The 22,561-nt window shown below is 33.8% G+C and overlaps 1 protein-coding gene across 2 annotated transcripts in view; it reads right to left on the reverse strand.

Annotated features, from left to right (window-relative positions):
* fn1b (fibronectin 1b) overlaps positions 1 to 22,561 on the reverse strand; it is a 111,114-nt gene that overhangs the window by 1,359 nt on the left and 87,194 nt on the right. For both annotated transcript variants that reach the window (XM_061887195.1, XM_061887194.1), the window contains 6 exons: positions 17,780 to 18,192; positions 16,891 to 17,029; positions 15,466 to 15,651; positions 14,295 to 14,420; positions 13,727 to 13,833; positions 182 to 271 (listed from right to left, as the gene is read on the reverse strand). In XM_061887195.1, coding sequence (XP_061743179.1) covers positions 182 to 271; positions 13,727 to 13,833; positions 14,295 to 14,420; positions 15,466 to 15,651; positions 16,891 to 17,029; positions 17,780 to 18,192 — 1,061 coding nt within the window. The remainder of the gene's footprint in view (positions 1 to 181; positions 272 to 13,726; positions 13,834 to 14,294; positions 14,421 to 15,465; positions 15,652 to 16,890; positions 17,030 to 17,779; positions 18,193 to 22,561) is intronic.

The following is a 22,561-nucleotide window of genomic DNA, read 5'->3' on the forward strand; positions in this document are numbered from 1 at the left end:
GTATTCATATTATATATATCTTTTTGTGTTCATATTTAATTTTGATATCCTGTAGTATTAATATTTAATGTAATTTTGTATTCATATCTAATGTATCATATTTTAGTATTCATATTCAATATCATATAACCTTGTTATTCTTATTTTCTATGATATGTTTTAGTATTCATATTAACATCACCTTGATGAGTGTGCTGTCTCCGTATCGGACAGGTGTCAGCAGGCCGGCATCGGCAGCAGAAGGTCTGCGACAATTCTCACATCTCCAGCCCTGACGTCAGCAAATATTCATCAGTACCACACATGGAACATGCATAATTGATCATCAATATTACAAATGGAACATGGATAATTGATCATCAATATCACACTTGGAACATGGATAATTGTCATCAATATCACACTTGGAACATGGATAATTAATCATCAATATTACATATGGAACATGGATAATTCATCATCAATATTACATATGGAACATGGATAAATCATCATCAATATTACATATGGAACATGGATAATTTATCATCAATATTACATATGGAACATGGATAATTCACCAATATTACATATGGAACATGGATAATTGATCATCAATAATCACACATGGAACATGGATAATTCATCATCAATATTACGTATGGAACATGGATAATTGATCATCAATATTACGTATGGAACATGGATAATTCATCATCAATATCACACTTGGAACATGGATAATTCATCATCAATATTATATATGGAACATGGATAATTCATCATCAGTATCACACCTGCAACATGGATAATTGATCATCAATATCACACATGGAACATGGATAATTGATCATCAATATCACACATGGAACATGGATAATTGATCATCAATATCACACATGGAACATGGATAATTGATCATCAATATCACATATGGAACATGGATAATTGATCATCAATATCACACATGGAACATGGATAATTGATCATCAATATTACATATGGAACATGGATAATTGATCATCAATATCACACTTGGAACATGGATAATTCATCATCAATATTACATATGGAACATGGATAATTCATCATCAATATTACATATGGAACATGGATAATTCATCATCAATATTACATATGGAACATGGATAATTGATCATCAATATTACATATGGAACATGGATAATTCATCAATATTACATATGGAACATGGATAATTGATCATCAATATTACATATGGAACATGGATAATTCATCAATATTACATATGGAACATGGATAATTGATCATCAATATTACATATGGAACATGGATAATTCATCAATATTACATATGGAACATGGATAATTGATCATTACGTATGGAACATGGATAATTCATCATCAATATTACATATGGAACATGGATAATTCATCAATATTACATATGGAACATGGATAATTCATCATCAATATTACATATGGAACATGGATAATTCATCATCAATATTACATATGGAACATGGATAATTCATCATCAATATTACATATGGAACATGGATAATTCATCATCAATATTACATATGGAACATGGATAATTGATCATCAATATCACACATGGAACATGGATAATTGATCATCAATATTACATACGGAACATGGATAATTGATCATCAATATCACACTTGGAACATGGATAATTCATCATCAATATTACATATGGAACATGGATAATTGATCATCAATATCACACTTGGAACATGGATAATTCATCATCAATATTACTTATGGATCATGGATAATTTATCAATATTACATATGGAACATGGATAATTGATCATCAATATTACATATGGAACATGGATAATTCATCAATATTACATATGGAACATGGATAATTCATCAATATTACATATGGAACATGGATAATTGATCATCAATAATCACACATGGAACAAGGATAATTGATCATCAATATTACCTATGGAACATGGATAATTCATCATCAATATTACATATGGAACATGGATAATTCATCATCAATATTACATATGGAACATGGATAATTGATCATCAATATCACACTTGGAACATGGATAATTCATCAATATTACACTTGCAACATGGATAATTCATCAATATTACACTTGGAACATGGATAATTCATCATCAATATCACATTTGGAACATGGATAATTCATCATCAATATTACATATGAAACATGGATAATTCATCATCAATATTAAATATGGAACATGGATAATTCATCAATATTACATATGGAACATGGATAATTCATCATCAATATTACATATGGAACATGGATAATTTATCATCGGTATTACATATGGAACATGGATAATTCATCAATATTACATATGGAACATGGATAATTCATCATTACATATGGAACATGGATAATTGATCGTCAATAATCACACATGAAACATGGATAATTGATCATCAATATTACGTATGGAACATGGATAATTCATCAATATTACATATGGAACATGGATAATTCATCATCAATATTACACATGGATAATTGATCACCAATATCACACTTGGAAAATGGATAATTCATCATCACTATTACATATGGAACATGGATAATTCATCATCAACAATCACACATGAAACATAGATAATTGATCATCAATATTACGTATGGAACATGGATAATTCATCATCAATATCACACTTGCAACATGGGTAATTGATCATCAATATCACACTTGGAACATGGATAATTCATCATCAATATTACATATGGAACATGGATAATTCATCATCAATATCACACTTGCAACATGGATAATTCATCATCAATATTACATATGGAACATGGATAATTGATCATCAATATCACACTTGGAACATGGATAATTGATCATCAATATTACATATGGAACATGGATAATTCATCATCAATATTACATATGGAACATGGATAATTCACCAATATTACATATGGAACATGGATAATTCATCATCAATGATCACACATGGAACATGGATAATTGATCATCAATATCACACATGGAACATGGATAATTGATCATCAATATCACACTTGGAACATGGATAATTCATCATCAATATTACATATGGAACATGAATAATTGATTATCAATATCACACTTGGAACATGGATAATTCATCATCAATATTACTTATGGATCATGGATAATTCATCAATATTACATATGGAACATGGATAATTGATCATCAATAATCACACATGGAACAACGATAATTGATCATCAATATTACCTATGGAACATGGATAATTGATCATCAATATTACATATGGAACATGGATAATTCATCATCAATATTACATATGGAATATGGATAATTGATCATCAATATCACACTTGGAACATGGATAATTCATCAATATTACACTTGCAACATGGATATTTCATCATCAATATTACACTTGGAACATGGATAATTCATCATCAATATCACACTTGGAACATGGATAATTCATCATCAATATTAAATATGGAACATGGATAATTCATCAATATTACATATGGAACATGGATAATTCATCATCAATATTACATATGGAACATGGATAATTTATCATCGGTATTACATATGGAACATGGATAATTCATCAATATTACATATGGAACATGGATAATTCATCATTACATATGGAACATGGATAATTGATCGTCAATAATCACACATGAAACATGGATAATTGATCATCAATATTACGTATGGAACATGGATAATTGATCATCAATATCACACTTGGAACATGGATAATTGATCATCAATATCACACTTGGAACATGGATAATTCATCATCAATATTACATATGGAACATGGATAATTCATCATCAATATTACATATGGAACATGGATAATTCATCAATATTACATATGGAACATGGATAATTGATCATCAATATTACATATGGAACATGGATAATTCATCAATATTACATATGGAACATGGATAATTTATCATCAATATTACATATGGAACATGGATAATTCACCAATATTACATATGGAACATGGATAATTGATCATCAATAATCACACATGGAACATGGATAATTCATCATCAATATTACGTATGGAACATGGATAATTGATCATCAATATTACGTATGGAACATGGATAATTAATCATCAATATCACACTTGGAACATGGATAATTCATCATCAATATTATATATGGAACATGGATAATTCATCATCAGTATCACACCTGCAACATGGATAATTGATCATCAATATCACACATGGAACATGGATAATTGATCATCAATATCACACATGGAACATGGATAATTGATCATCAATATCACACATGGAACATGGATAATTGATCATCAATATCACATATGGAACATGGATAATTGATCATCAATATCACACATGGAACATGGATAATTGATCATCAATATTACATATGGAACATGGATAATTGATCATCAATATCACACTTGGAACATGGATAATTCATCATCAATATTACATATGGAACATGGATAATTCATCATCAATATTACATATGGAACATGGATAATTCATCATCAATATTACATATGGAACATGGATAATTGATCATCAATATTACATATGGAACATGGATAATTCATCAATATTACATATGGAACATGGATAATTCATCAATATTACATATGGAACATGGATAATTGATCATCAATATTACATATGGAACATGGATAATTCATCAATATTACATATGGAACATGGATAATTGATCATCATTACGTATGGAACATGGATAATTCATCATCAATATTACATATGGAACATGGATAATTCATCAATATTACATATGGAACATGGATAATTCATCATCAATATTACATATGGAACATGGATAATTCATCATCAATATTACATATGGAACATGGATAATTCATCATCAATATTACATATGGAACATGGATAATTGATCATCAATATCACACATGGAACATGGATAATTGATCATCAATATTACATACGGAACATGGATAATTGATCATCAATATCACACTTGGAACATGGATAATTCATCATCAATATTACATATGGAACATGGATAATTGATCATCAATATCACACTTGGAACATGGATAATTCATCATCAATATTACTTATGGATCATGGATAATTTATCAATATTACATATGGAACATGGATAATTGATCATCAATATTACATATGGAACATGGATAATTCATCAATATTACATATGGAACATGGATAATTCATCAATATTACATATGGAACATGGATAATTGATCATCAATAATCACACATGGAACAAGGATAATTGATCATCAATATTACCTATGGAACATGGATAATTCATCATCAATATTACATATGGAACATGGATAATTCATCATCAATATTACATATGGAACATGGATAATTCATCAATATTACACTTGCAACATGGATAATTCATCAATATTACACTTGGAACATGGATAATTCATCATCAATATCACACTTGGAACATGGATAATTCATCATCAATATTACATATGAAACATGGATAATTCATCATCAATATTAAATATGGAACATGGATAATTCATCAATATTACATATGGAACATGGATAATTCATCATCAATATTACATATGGAACATGGATAATTTATCATCGGTATTACATATGGAACATGGATAATTCATCAATATTACATATGGAACATGGATAATGCATCATTACATATGGAACATGGATAATTGATCGTCAATAATCACACATGAAACATGGATAATTGATCATCAATATTACGTATGGAACATGGATAATTCATCAATATTACATATGGAACATGGATAATTGATCATCAATAATCGCACATGGAACAAGGATAATTGATCATCAATATTACCTATGGAACATGGATAATTGATCATCAATATTACATATGGAACATGGATAATTCATCATCAATATTACATATGGAACATGGATAATTGATCATCAATATCACACTTGGAACATGGATAATTCATCAATATTACACTTGCAACATGGATAATTCATCATCAATATTACACTTGGAACATGGATAATTCATCATCAATATCACACTTGGAACATGGATAATTCATCATCAATATTACATATGAAACATGGATAATTCATCATCAATATTAAATATGGAACATGGATAATTCATCAATATTACATATGGAACATGGATAATTTATCATCGGTATTACATATGGAACATGGATAATTCATCAATATTACATATGGAACATGGATAATTCATCATTACATATGGAACATGGATAATTGATCGTCAATAATCACACATGAAACATGGATAATTGATCATCAATATTACGTATGGAACATGGATAATTGATCATCAATATCACACTTGGAACATGGATAATTGATCATCAATATCACACTTGGAACATGGATAATTCATCATCAATATTACATATGGAACATGGATAATTGATCATCAATATTACATATGGAACATGGATAATTCATCAATATTACATATGGAACATGGATAATTGATCATCAATATTACATATGGAACATGGATAATTCATCAATATTACATATGGAACATGGATAATTGATCATCAATATTACATATGGAACATGGATAATTCACCAATATTACATATGGAACATGGATAATTGATCATCAATAATCACACATGGAACATGGATAATTCATCATCAATATTACGTATGGAACATGGATAATTGATCATCAATATTACGTATGGAACATGGATAATTCATCATCAATATCACACTTGGAACATGGATAATTGATCATCAATATTATATATGGAACATGGATAATTCATCATCAGTATCACACCTGCAACATGGATAATTGATCATCAATATCACACATGGAACATGGATAATTGATCATCAATATTACACATGGAACATGGATAATTGATCATCAATATCACATATGGAACATGGATAATTGATCATCAATATCACACATGGAACATGGATAATTGATCATCAATATTACATATGGAACATGGATAATTGATCATCAATATCACACTTGGAACATGGATAATTCATCATCAATATTACATATGGAACATGGATAATTCATCATCAATATTACATATGGAACATGGATAATTGATCATCAATATTACATATGGAACATGGATAATTGATCATCAATATTACATATGGAACATGGATAATTGATCATCAATATTACATATGGAACATGGATAATTCATCAATATTACATATGGAACATGGATAATTGATCATCAATATTACATATGGAACATGGATAATTCATCAATATTACATATGGAACATGGATAATTGATCATCAATATTACATATGGAACATGGATAATTCATCAATATTACATATGGAACATGGATAATTCATCAATATTACATATGGAACATGGATAATTGATCATCAATAATCACACATGGAACAAGGATAATTGATCATCAATATTACCTATGGAACATGGATAATTGATCATCAATATTACATATGGAACATGGATAATTCATCATCAATATTACATATGGAACATGGATAATTGATCATCAATATCACACTTGGAACATGGATAATTCATCAATATTACACTTGCAACATGGATAATTCATCAATATTACACTTGGAACATGGATAATTCATCATCAATATCACACTTGGAACATGGATAATTCATCATCAATATTACATATGAAACATGGATAATTCATCATCAATATTAAATATGGAACATGGATAATTCATCAATATTACATATGGAACATGGATAATTCATCATCAATATTACATATGGAACATGGATAATTTATCATCGGTATTACATATTGAACATGGATAATTCATCAATATTACATATGGAACATGGATAATTCATCATTACATATGGAACATGGATAATTGATCGTCAATAATCACACATGAAACATGGATAATTGATCATCAATATTACGTATGGAACATGGATAATTGATCATCAATATCACACTTGGAACATGGATAATTGATCATCAATATCACACTTGGAACATGGATAATTCATCATCAATATTACATATGGAACATGGATAATTCATCATCAATATTACATATGGAACATGGATAATTCATCAATATTACATATGGAACATGGATAATTGATCATCAATATTACATATGGAACATGGATAATTCATCAATATTACATATGGAACATGGATAATTGATCGTCAATATTACACATGGAACATGGATAATTCACCAATATTACATATGGAACATGGATAATTGATCATCAATAATCACACATGGAACATGGATAATTCATCATCAATATTACGTATGGAACATGGATAACTGATCATCAATATTACGTATGGAACATGGATAATTGATCATCAATATCACACATGGAACATGGATAATTGATCATCAGTATCACACCTGCAACATGGATAATTGATCATCAATATCACACATGGAACATGGATAATTGATCATCAATATCACACCTGCAACATGGATAATTGATCATCAATATCACACATGGAACATGGATAATTGATCATCAATATCACACATGGAACATGGATAATTGATCATCAATATCACACATGGAACATGGATAATTGATCATCAATATCACATATGGAACATGGATAATTGATCATCAATATCACACATGGAACATGGATAATTGATCATCAATATTACATATGGAACATGGATAATTGATCATCAATATCACACTTGGAACATGGATAATTCATCATCAATATTACATATGGAACATGGATAATTCATCATCAATATTACATATGGAACATGGATAATTCATCATCAATATTACATATGGAACATGGATAATTGATCATCAATATTACATATGGAACATGGATAATTGATCATCAATATTACATATGGAACATTGATAATTGATCATCAATATTACATATGGAACATGGATAATTCATCAATATTACATATGGAACATGGATAATTGATCATCAATATTACATATGGAACATGGATAATTCATCAATATTACATATGGAACATGGATAATTGATCATCATTACGTATGGAACATGGATAATTCATCATCAATATTACATATGGAACATGGATAATTCATCAATATTACATATGGAACATGGATAATTCATCATCAATATTACATATGGAACATGGATAATTCATCATCAATATTACATATGGAACATGGATAATTCATCATCAATATTACATATGGAACATGGATAATTGATCATCAATATCACACATGGAACATGGATAATTGATCATCAATATTACATATGGAACATGGATAATTGATCATCAATATCACACTTGGAACATGGATAATTCATCATCAATATTACATATGGAACATGGATAATTGATCATCAATATTACATATGGAACATGGATAATTCATCAATATTACATATGGAACATGGATAATTCACCAATATTACATATGTAAAATGGATAATTGATCATCAATGTTACGTATTGAACATGGATAATTGATCATCAATATTACATATGGAACATGGATAATTCATCAATATTACATATGGAACATGGATAATTGATCATCAATATTACATATGGAACATGGATAATTCATCAATATTACATATGGAACATGGATAATTGATCATCATTACGTATGGAACATGGATAATTGATCATCAATATTACATATGGAACATGGATAATTGATCATCAATATCACACTTGGAACATGGATAATTCATCATCAATATTACATATGGAACATGGATAATTGATCATCAATATTACATATGGAACATGGATAATTGATCATCAATATTACATATGGAACATGGATAATTGATCATCAATATTACATATGGAACATGGATAATTGATCATCAATATTACATATGGAACATGGATAATTCATCAATATTACATATGGAACATGGATAATTGATCATCAATATTACATATGGAACATGGATAATTCATCAATATTACATATGGAACATGGATAATTGATCATCATTACGTATGGAACATGGATAATTCATCATCAATATTACATATGGAACATGGATAATTCATCAATATTACATATGGAACATGGATAATTCATCATCAATATTACATATGGAACATCGATAATTCATCATCAATATTACATATGGAACATGGATAATTCATCATCAATATCACACATGGAACATGGAAAATTGATCATCAATATTACGTATGGAACATGGATAATTGATCATCAATATCACACTTGGAACATGGATAATTGATCATCAATATTATATATGGAACATGGATAATTGATCATCAATATCACATATGGAACATGGATAATTGATCATCAATATCACATATGGAACATGGATAATTGATCATCAATATCACACATGGAACATGGATAATTGATCATCAATATTACATATGGAACATGGATAATTGATCATCAATATCACACTTGGAACATGGATAATTCATCATCAATATTACATATGGAACATGGATAATTGATCATCAATATTACATATGGAACATGGATAATTCATCATCAATATTACATATGGAACATGGATAATTCATCAATATTACATATGGAACATGGATAATTCACCAATATTACATATGTAAAATGGATAATTGATCATCAATATTACGTATTGAACATGGATAATTTATCATCAATATTACATATGGAACATGGATAATTCATCATTACATATGGAACATGGGTAATTGATCATCAATAATCACACATGAAATATGGATAATTGATCATCAATATTACGTATGGAACATGGATAATTGATCATCAATATCACACTTGGAACATGGATAATTGATCATCAATATCACACTTGGAACATGGATAATTCATCATCAATATTACATATGGAACATGGATAATTCATCATCAATATCACACTTGCAACATGGATAATTCATCAATATTACATATGGAACATGGATAATTGATCATCAATAATCACACATGGAACAAGGATATTTGATCATCAATATTACCTATGGAACATGGATAATTGATCATCAATATTACATATGGAACATGGATAATTCATCATCAATATTACATATGGAACATGGATAATTGATCATCAATATCACACTTGGAACATGGATAATTCATCAATATTACACTTGCAACATGGATAATTCATCATCAATATTACACTTGGAACATGGATAATTCATCATCAATATCACACTTGGAACATGGATAATTCATCATCAATATTACATATGAAACATGGATAATTCATCATCAATATTAAATATGGAACATGGATAATTCATCAATATTACATATGGAACATGGATAATTCATCATCAATATTACATATGGAACATGGATAATTTATCATCGGTATTACATATGGAACATGGATAATTCATCAATATTACATATGGAACATGGATAATTCATCATTACATATGGAACATGGATAATTGATCGTCAATAATCACACATGAAACATGGATAATTGATCATCAATATTACGTATGGAACATGGATAATTGATCATCAATATCACACTTGGAACATGGATAATTGATCATCAATATCACACTTGGAACATGGATAATTGATCATCAATATTACATATGGAACATGGATAATTCATCATCAATATTACATATGGAACATGGATAATTGATCATCAATATTACATATGGAACATGGATAATTGATCATCAATATTACATATGGAACATGGATAATTGATCATCAATATTACATATGGAACATGGATAATTGATCATCAATATCACATATGGAACATGGATAATTGATCATCAATATTACATATGGAACATGGATAATTCATCAATATTACATATGGAACATGGATAATTCATCATCAATATTACATATGGAACATGGATAATTGATCATCAATATTACATATGGAACATGGATAATTGATCATCAATATTACATATGGAACATGGATAATTCATCAATATTACATATGGAACATGGATAATTGATCATCAATATTACATATGGAACATGGATAATTCATCAATATTACATATGGAACATGGATAATTGATCATCAATATTACATATGGAACATGGATAATTCATCAATATTACATATGGAACATGGATAATTGATCATCATTACGTATGGAACATGGATAATTGATCATCAATATTACATATGGAACATGGATAATTGATCATCAATATCACACTTGGAACATGGATAATTCATCATCAATATTACATATGGAACATGGATAATTGATCATCAATATTACATATGGAACATGGATAATTCATCAATATTACATATGGAACATGGATAATTGATCATCAATATTACATATGGAACATGGATAATTCATCAATATTACATATGGAACATGGATAATTGATCATCAATATTACATATGGAACATGGATAATTGATCATCAATATTACATATGGAACATGGATAATTGATCATCAATATTACATATGGAACATGGATAATTCATCAATATTACATATGGAACATGGATAATTCATCATCAATATTACATATGGAACATGGATAATTCATCAATATTACATATGGAACATGGATAATTGATCATCATTACGTATGGAACATGGATAATTCATCATCAATATTACATATGGAACATGGATAATTCATCAATATTACATATGGAACATGGATAATTCATCATCAATATTACATATGGAACATGGATAATTCATCATCAATATTACATATGGAACATGGATAATTCATCAATATTACATATGGAACATGGAAAATTGATCATCAATATTACGTATGGAACATGGATAATTGATCATCAATATCACACTTGGAACATGGATAATTGATCATCAATATTATATATGGAACATGGATAATTGATCATCAATATCACATATGGAACATGGATAATTGATCATCAATATCACATATGGAACATGGATAATTGATCATCAATATCACACATGGAACATGGATAATTGATCATCAATATTACATATGGAACATGGATAATTGATCATCAATATCACACTTGGAACATGGATAATTCATCATAAATATTACATATGGAACATGGATAATTGATCATCAATATTACATATGGAACATGGATAATTCATCAATATTACATATGGAACATGGATAATTGATCATCAATATTACATATGGAACATGGATAATTCATCAATATTACATATGGAACATGGATAATTCACCAATATTACATATGTAAAATGGATAATTGATCATCAATATTACGTATTGAACATGGATAATTTATCATCAATATTACATATGGAACATGGATAATTCATCATTACATATGGAACATGGGTAACTGATCATCAATAATCACACATGAAATATGGATAATTGATCATCAATATTACGTATGGAACATGGATAATTGATCATCAATATCACACTTGGAACATGGATAATTGATCATCAATATCACACTTGGAACATGGATAATTCATCATCAATATTACATATGGAACATGGATAATTCATCATCAATATCACACTTGCAACATGGATAATTCATCATCAGTATCACACATGGAACATGGATAATTGATCATCAATATCACACATGGAACATGGATAATTGATCATCAATATCACATATGGAACATGGATAATTTATCATCAATATTACTTATGGAACAAGGATAATTAATCATCAATATGGGAGATGGCTAATAATCAATACCTGCTGTCCTCCGTAGCAGGTGCAGGTACAAATGGCGCCCAGGTATTCTTTCTGCCACTGGTTGCCCACCTGGAAGGTTTTGCCCTCGTCGTAGCAAACTGACTCGTCTGCAGGGAGAAGGAGAAGAAGAAGGTGAAGGTGGTCAACATGCAGTGTGGCAGGCTGACCACCAGAGGGAGACAAGTAGAAGAAGGTGGTCAACATGCAGTGTGGCAGGTTGACCACCAGAGGGAGACAAGTAGTAGAAGGTGGTCAACATGCAGTGTGGCAGGTTGACCACCAGAGGGAGACAAGTAGTAGGTGGTCAACATGCAGTGTGGCAGGTTGACCACCAGAGGGAGACAAGTAGTAGAAGGTGGTCAACATGCAGTGTGGCAGGCTGACCACCAGAGGGAGACAAGTAGAAGGTGGTCAACATGCAGTGTGGCAGGCTGACCACCAGAGGGAGACAAGTAGGTGGTGGTCAACATGCAGTGTGGCAGGTTGACCACCAGAGGGAGACAAGTAGAAGGTGGTCAACATGCAGTGTGGCAGGTTGACCACCAGAGGGAGACAAAGTTCCACTCACGAGGTTCACACTTGAACTCTCCTTTGCCGTTCCCCGAGCACGTGCAGCTCATCATGTGACCGTTCTCCGCCTGCCGGTCCCACTTCTCTCCCACGCGGTAGTTCTGCCCGTTGTCATGGCACCACCCTGTAGAGACACCCACAACATCTTTCACTTACTGACTGAACGTTGTCATGGCAACACCCTGCAGGGAGACCCACATTATCTTTCATTATCTTTATTTTACTGACTGAACATTGTCATGGCAACACACTGTAGAAACACCCACATCTTTATTTTACTGACTGAACGTTGTCATGGCAACACCCTGTAGAAACACCCACAACATCTTTAATTTACTGACTGAAAGTTGTCATGGCAACACACTGCAGGAAGACCCACATTATCTTTAATTATCTTTATTTTACTGACTGAACGTTGTCATGGCAACATCCTGTAGAAACACCCATATCTTTAATTTACTGACTGAACGTTGTCATGGCAACACCCTGTAGAAACACCCATATCTTTAATTTACTGACTGAACGTTGTCATGGCAACACCCTGTAGAAACACCCATATCTTTAATTTACTGACTGAACGTTGTCATGGCAACACCCTGTAGAAACACCCATATCTTTAATTTACTGACTGAACGTTGTAATGGCAACACCCTGTAGAAACACCCATATCTTTAATTTACTGACTGAACGTTGTCATGGAAACACCCTGTAGAAACACCCAGAACATCTTTAATTTACTGACTGAAAGTTGTCATGGCAACACACTGCAGGAAGACCCACATTATCTTTAATTTACTGAACATTGTCATGGCAACACCGACATCTATTTTACTGACTGAATGTTGTCATGGCAACACACTGCAGGAAGACCCACATTATCTTTAATTTACTGACTGAACGTTGTCATGGCAAACTGCAGGAAGACCCACATTATCTTTAATTATCTTTAATTTACCGACTGAACGTTGTCATGGCAACACCCTGCAGGAACATGCACATTATCTTTAATTTACTGACTGAACCAAGAATTTGACATGTATTTTCCAAACACTTTAGCTAGCGTATGCTAACATTAGCCCTAAAATTACATGATAAGTGAGTGTAAAATGTGCATCATGTTGTTGATGTTTTAGCTGGCATGCTAACATTAGCCCCGGGAGTGTACATACTGGAGGAGTCACAGCGGAAGTGTCCTCGGCCCAGACCCATGCATCTGCACCACAGCTTGAAGCCGGTCTCAGACATGCGCTCCCACTCGGCGCCAACATCATGGTAGGTGGCGGTGAAAGAATCGTAGCAGGCGTCGTCTGTGGCAGGAAGACCGTCAGGGACCGTTGAAGGAAGTCCGTCTGGAACTTCAGGAACAAGAAGGTGAAAAGGAATGATATCACTTAGTAGATCCATCACCGATCAGTATTGGCACATTTTTTTCTAAAAATGAGATGATGGCCATTGTTGATGAATAACTTCTAATGTGGATCACAAACACAGATGCCCTCTGGCTGATACTTCAACTCATGAGGTGTCTCCATGCACAGTGTGGAGCCGCTCCACTCAGCTCATATTAATCACTTCTAACTCGGAAAGTCCACTACACTTCTCAAGTATCATTATCATGTAGTGTTATCACTGGAGGACAAGGCTAAACACGTTACATGCTAAACTAGCAGCAAAGCGATTAACAAGAAATAAGTTCTTTGTAAAGTTTACGTTAAAGCAGAAAGTACATCAATAATATATAAAAATATATTGTAAACATTTACAATATAATACATATATGTGTATGTAATGTATATCATCCATCCATCCATCCATTTTCTACCGCATATTCCCTTTCGGGGTTGCGGGGGGTGCTGGCGCCTATCTCAGCTACAATCGGGCGGAAGGCGGGGTACACCCTGGACAAGTCGCCACCTCATCACAGGGCCAACATATGTATATAAATATACACACATGCATAGGTAAGTTTTTAGAATACATATTTATGTATAAGTATATACAGTATATGTATGTGTGTATATAGCTATAAATACACATGCATCAGACAGTATCGTGTCGAATATGAATGATATCAGACTTGTATTCCCAGCAGAGATGGTATCAGATGGACTTAGTGCAACATGTATCAGACTGTATCGTGTCGAGTATGAATGATATCAGACTTGTGTTCCCGGCAGTGATGGTATCAGATGGACTTAGTGCAACATGTATCGGACAGCATCGTGTTGAGTATGTATGATATCGGACTTGTGTTCCCGGCAGAGATGGTTTTAGATGGACTTAGTGCAACATATATCAGACAGTATCGTGACGAGTATGAATGATATCTGACTTGTGTTCCCTGCAGAGATGGTATCAGATGGATTTAGTGCAACACGTATCAGACATCAGACAGTATCGTGTCGAGTATGTATGATATCGGACTTGTGTTCCCAGCAGAGATGGTTTTAGATGGACTTAGTGCAACATGTATCAGACAGTATCGTGTCGAGTATGAATGATATCTGACTTGTGTTCCCGGCAGAGATGGTATCAGATGTACTTAGTGCAACATGTATCAGACAGTATTGTGTCGAGTATGAATGATATCTGACTTGTGTTCCCAGCAGAGATGGTCTGTTCCAGGACTTTGTGTTTCAGCGCCCCCTTCAGGGCCTCCACCAGGACCTGGTAGTCGGCGCCCTGGGTCAGTCCCACCAACGTGGCGGTGGTGGTGCTCCCTGGCAGGCGCACCTGGGCACAGGTGACAGACGCAGGTAAGTAAGGTGTGGCAGGTGAGGAGGACGTCAGAAGTGACAGCCAGCAGGTAAGTAAGGTGTGGCAGGTGAGGAAGACGTCACAGGTGACAGACAGCAGGTAAGTAAGGTGTGGCAGGTGAGGAGGACGTCACAGGTGACAGACAGCAGGTAAGTAAGGTGTGGCAGGTGAGGAGGACGTCACAGGTGACAGACAGCAGGTGAGGAGGACGTCACAGGTGACAGACAGCAGGTAAGTAAGGTGTGGCAGGTGAGGAGGACGTCACAGGTGACAGACAGCAGGTGAGGAGGACGTCACAGGTGACAGACAGCAGGTAAGTAAGGTGTGGCAGGTGAGGAGGACGTCACAGGTGACAGACAGCAGGTGAGGAGGACGTCACAGGTGACAGACAGCAGGTAAGTAAGGTGTGGCAGGTGAGGAGGACGTCACAGGTGACAGACAGCAGGTAAGTAAGGTGTGGCAGGTGAGGAGGACGTCACAGGTGACAGACAGCAGGTGAGGAGGACGTCACAGGTGACAGACAGCAGGTAAGTAAGGTGTGGCAGGTGAGGAGGACGTCACAGGTGACAGACAGCAGGTGAGGAGGACGTCACAGGTGACAGACAGCAGGTAAGTAAGGTGTGGCAGGTGAGGAGGACGTCACAGGTGACAGACAGCAGGTGAGGAGGACGTCACAGGTGACAGACAGCAGGTAAGTAAGGTGTGGCAGGTGAGGTGCGTGCTCACCTGGAACATCTGCTCGTCCAGGTGTGTGACGGGGTTGCAGGAGACCAGGTAGGCGTTGCTCTGACTGTAGGGCTGCCATGAGAGTGTGGTTCTGGTCTGGGCCTCCAGGGGGAGACGTGACTCGTTAGGAAAAGTGGCGCCAGGCGGCACGTTGAGTTTGACGTAAGGTTGGCGGCGGCCGTCAGCGTCGGGCAGAGGAAGGAAGACCATCGGCCATTGACCCTGAGCGCCATTGTGGTTGTTGTTGTTGTACTCGGTGTACTCCACGTGCTGGCTCTGCCCGCCCACACCCTCCTGCCCGTTGGTGCCCACCAGGTGGACCTGGTTGCCCAGGTCCAGTTCTGGCACGTCCAGCCTGTCGGTCACGTCTCCCGGGCGATGAGGGACTGGCACCGGCAGCAAGGAGCCTGCTTCTGGTGGAGGGAGGCACATGGTGGTGGGGTCATTACAGTCTTAGATTAATCATGATTATGTCTGTTATTAATCCTGATCAATGTACATCTGTCTGTGATGAATCATGATTATGTCTGTTATTAAACCTGATTAATCTACATCTGTCTGTGATGAATCATGATTATGTCTGTTATTAATCATCATTACTGTACATCTGTCTCTGATTAATCATAATTATGTCTGTTATTAATCCTGATTAATGTACATCTGTCTGTGATGAATCATGATTATGTCTGTCTATTATTAATCATGATTCATGTACATAGATCTGTGATTAATCATGATTATGTCTATCTGTTATTAATCCTGATTATTGTACATCGGTCTAAGATTAATCATGATTATGTCTATCAATATTAATCATGATTACTGTCATCAAGCTGCGATTATTCATGATTAACATCTATCTGCCATTACTCTTGATTACTGTACATCTGTCTGTGATTAATCATGATTATGTCTGTCTATTATTAATCATGATTCATGTACATAGATCTGTGATGAATCATGATTATGTCTATCTGCGATTAATCATCATTGCTGTACATCTGTCTGTGATATTCATGATTACGTCTATCTGTTATTAATCATGATTAATAGATAAATAGATAGATAGTACTTTATTGATTCCTTCAGGAAAATTAAAATTCCAGCAGCAGTGTACAGAGTTGAGATCAATTAAAAAAAAAAGTAAATAATGGGGGTTTAAAAGGAAACAAAATAGAGAAATATTACAAAAAGAATAAAAACAATGGGAATAACAATATAACAGTAAAATAAGAATATAACAAGACATAGTAGGCAGTAGTGACCATGTTATGAAAACGTATTGCACTGTTAATGTTAACTGTTAATAAACATCTGTCTGTGATTAGTCATGATTATGTCCATTTGTTATTAATCCTGATTAATGTACATCTGTCTATGATTAATCATGATTATGTCTATCAGTTATTAATCATTATTCATGTACATATGCCTGTGATTAATCATGATTAACATCTATCTGCCATTAATCTTGATTACTGTCATCAAGCTGCGATTATTCATGATTAACATCTATCTGCCATTAATCTTGATTACTGTACATCTGTCTGTGATTAATCATGATTCTGTCTGTCTATTATTAATCATGATTCATGTACATAGATCTGTGATGATTCATGATTATGTCTATCTGTTATTAATCATCATTACTTTACATCTGTCTGTGATATTCATGATTACGTCCATCTGTTATTAATCATGATTAATATACATCTGTCTGTGATTAGTCATGATTATGTCCATCTGTTATTAATCATGATTAATATACATCTGTCTGTGATTAGTCATGATTATGTCCATCTGTTATTAATCATGATTAATATACATCTGTCTGTGATTAGTCATGATTATGTCCATCTGTTATTAATAATGATTAATGTACATCTGTCTATGATTAATCATGATTATGTCTATCCGTTAATAATCATGATTACTTTCATCAAGCTGCGATTATTCATGATTAACATTTATCTGCCATTAATCCCGATTACTGTACATTTATACATCTGTCTGTGATTAATCATGATTATGTCTATCTGTTATAATCATGATTAATGTACATATGTCTGTGATTAATAATGATTATGTCTATCTGTTATTAATCATGGTTAATGTACATATATGGTATTAATCATGATTAATGTACATATATCTGTGATTAATCATGATTATGTCTCTGTTAATAATCATGATTAATGTACATATGTCTATGATTGATCATGATCATGTCTATTTGTTATTAATCCTGAATAATGTACATCTGTCTGTGATTAATCCTGATTATGTTTATCTGTTATTAATCCTGATTAATGTACATCTGTCTGTGATTAATCATGACTACTGTCATCAAGCTGCGATTAATCATGATTAACATCTATCTGCGATTAATCTTGCTTGATGTTTACTGTATCTGTGATTAATCATGATTACTGTATAAATGCAATTAATCATTAAGTTCCAAATAGACATTATTAATAATTAATGTCCATCTATCTGATTAATCATGATTACTGCCATCTAACCACAATTAATCAAAGATTAATGTCTATCTGCGATTAAAAATGATCAATGTCTATTTGTTATTATTCCGGATTAATGTTTATCTATCTGCAATTAATCATGATTAAAGTACATCTGTCTGTAATTAATCATGATAAACATCCATCTGCGATTAAACTTGGTTAACGTCTATATGTGATTAATCATGATTACTGTATAACTGAGATTAATCATGAAGATGGCGGCGCCTGGACGGGCTGCGCTCTCGAGGAGCTCCTGCTAAAGATGGAACATTTGGCAGAAATACCGGACAATTCCACAAACTTTATGGCTGGCTCACATCGTGGTCACTCCGTGATCACGTACGACCGCCAGACACTTCTGGATGTGGACATATCGGGCCGTTTTGGACTGATAGACACTTGCGTGCTAGACTTGCTAACTAGCATGGGAATACGTCGGCGGCTACATCCAGCGGCCTGTGAAGCAGGGGAGTCTAGTAGCAGCGGGGGCCGTCTACGGAGCAGACGCCAACGGTGTGATCGGAAACGCGGATGCCGAGCGGGGCTAAAAACAAAGCAGAAGGCTAATCCCCACAGAACACCACTTTCCTCCATCCCGAAGACGGATTTAGATGGAAAATGCGAGACTACTGGTCTGGGTAAGGAGTCTGTTAAATTAGAACAAGTTTTTTCTGCTTTGAGTGTTTCAGAATTGGACATGTGTTTTACTGAGGTGGCTAACTATGATGCGTGCAGTTTATCAAAGCAACAAACAAACAATCGGAAAATCCCCGTTACTGAGGAGGCTAACTATGATGCGTGCAGTTTATCAAAGCAACAAACAAACAATCGGAAAATCCCCGTTACTGAGGAGGCTAACTATGATGCGTGCAGTTTATCAAAGCAACAAACAAACAATCGGAAAATCCCCGTTACTGAGGTGGCTAACCATGATGCGTGCAGTTTATCAAAGCAACAATCAAACAATCGGAAAATTCCTGTCGTATCAATTCCTAGATATGGTCGTAACTATACTAAATGCACTGGGCATAATAAACACAACATTATTAATATTGCTACTACGGATAATTTGATCAAAAACTCCCTAAAACAGCCCACTACCTATAATATAGGTTTTTTAAACATAAGATCATTGTCTCCTAAAACGTTGTTAGTTAATGATATTATCAGAGACAACAATCTTAACGTCATCGAACTCAGCGAAACCTGGCTTAAACCAAACGACTTTTTTGCGCTAAATGAGGCATGTCCTCCTAACTTTACACATGCGCATATTGCCCGTCCGCTCAAAAGGGGTGGGGGGGTCGCACTAATATACAACGAAAACTTTAACCTTAGTCCTAACATAAATAATAAATATAAATCGTTTGAGGTGCTTACTATGAGGTCTGTCACACCGCTGCCTCTACACCTGGCTGTTATCTACCGCCCCCCAGGGCCCTATTCGGACTTTATCAATGAATTCTCAGAGTTCGTTGCTGATCTAGTGACACACGCCGATAATATAATCATAATGGGGGACTTTAATATCCATATGAATACCCCATCGGACCCACCGTGCGTAGCGCTCCAGACTGTAATTGATAGCTGTGGTCTCACACAAATAATAAATGAACCCACGCATCGCAACGGTAATACGATAGACCTAGTGCTTGTCAGGGGCATCACCGTTTCAAAAGTTACGATACTCCCGTATACTAAAGTATTGTCCGATCATTACCTTATAAAATTCGAGGTTCAGACGCATGTTCGTCAAACTAATAATAATAATAACTGCTATAGCAGCCGCAACATTAATACAGCCACAACGACAGCTCTTGCTGACCTACTGCCCTCGGTAATGGCACCATTCCCAAAGTATGTGGGCTCTATTGATAACCTCACTAACAACTTTAACGACGCCCTGCGCGAAACCATTGATAACATAGCACCGCTAAAGTTAAAAAAGGCTCCAAAAAAGCGCACCCCGTGGTTTACAGAAGAAACTAGAGCTCAGAAATTATTATGTAGAAAGCTGGAACGCAAATGGCGCACGACTAAACTTGAGGTGCACCATCAAGCATGGAGTGATGGTTTAATAACTTATAAACGCATGCTTACCTTAGCTAAAGCTAAATATTACTCAAATCTCATCCACCGTAATAAAAACGATCCTAAATTTTTGTTTAGTACGGTAGCATCGCTAACCCAACAAGGGACTCCTTCCAGTAGCTCAACCCACTCAGCTGATGACTTTATGCAATTCTTTAGTAAGAAAATT

This window comes from Nerophis ophidion, linkage group LG25, assembly GCF_033978795.1.
Source record: "Nerophis ophidion isolate RoL-2023_Sa linkage group LG25, RoL_Noph_v1.0, whole genome shotgun sequence".
Classification (NCBI taxonomy): Eukaryota; Metazoa; Chordata; class Actinopteri; order Syngnathiformes; family Syngnathidae; genus Nerophis; species Nerophis ophidion.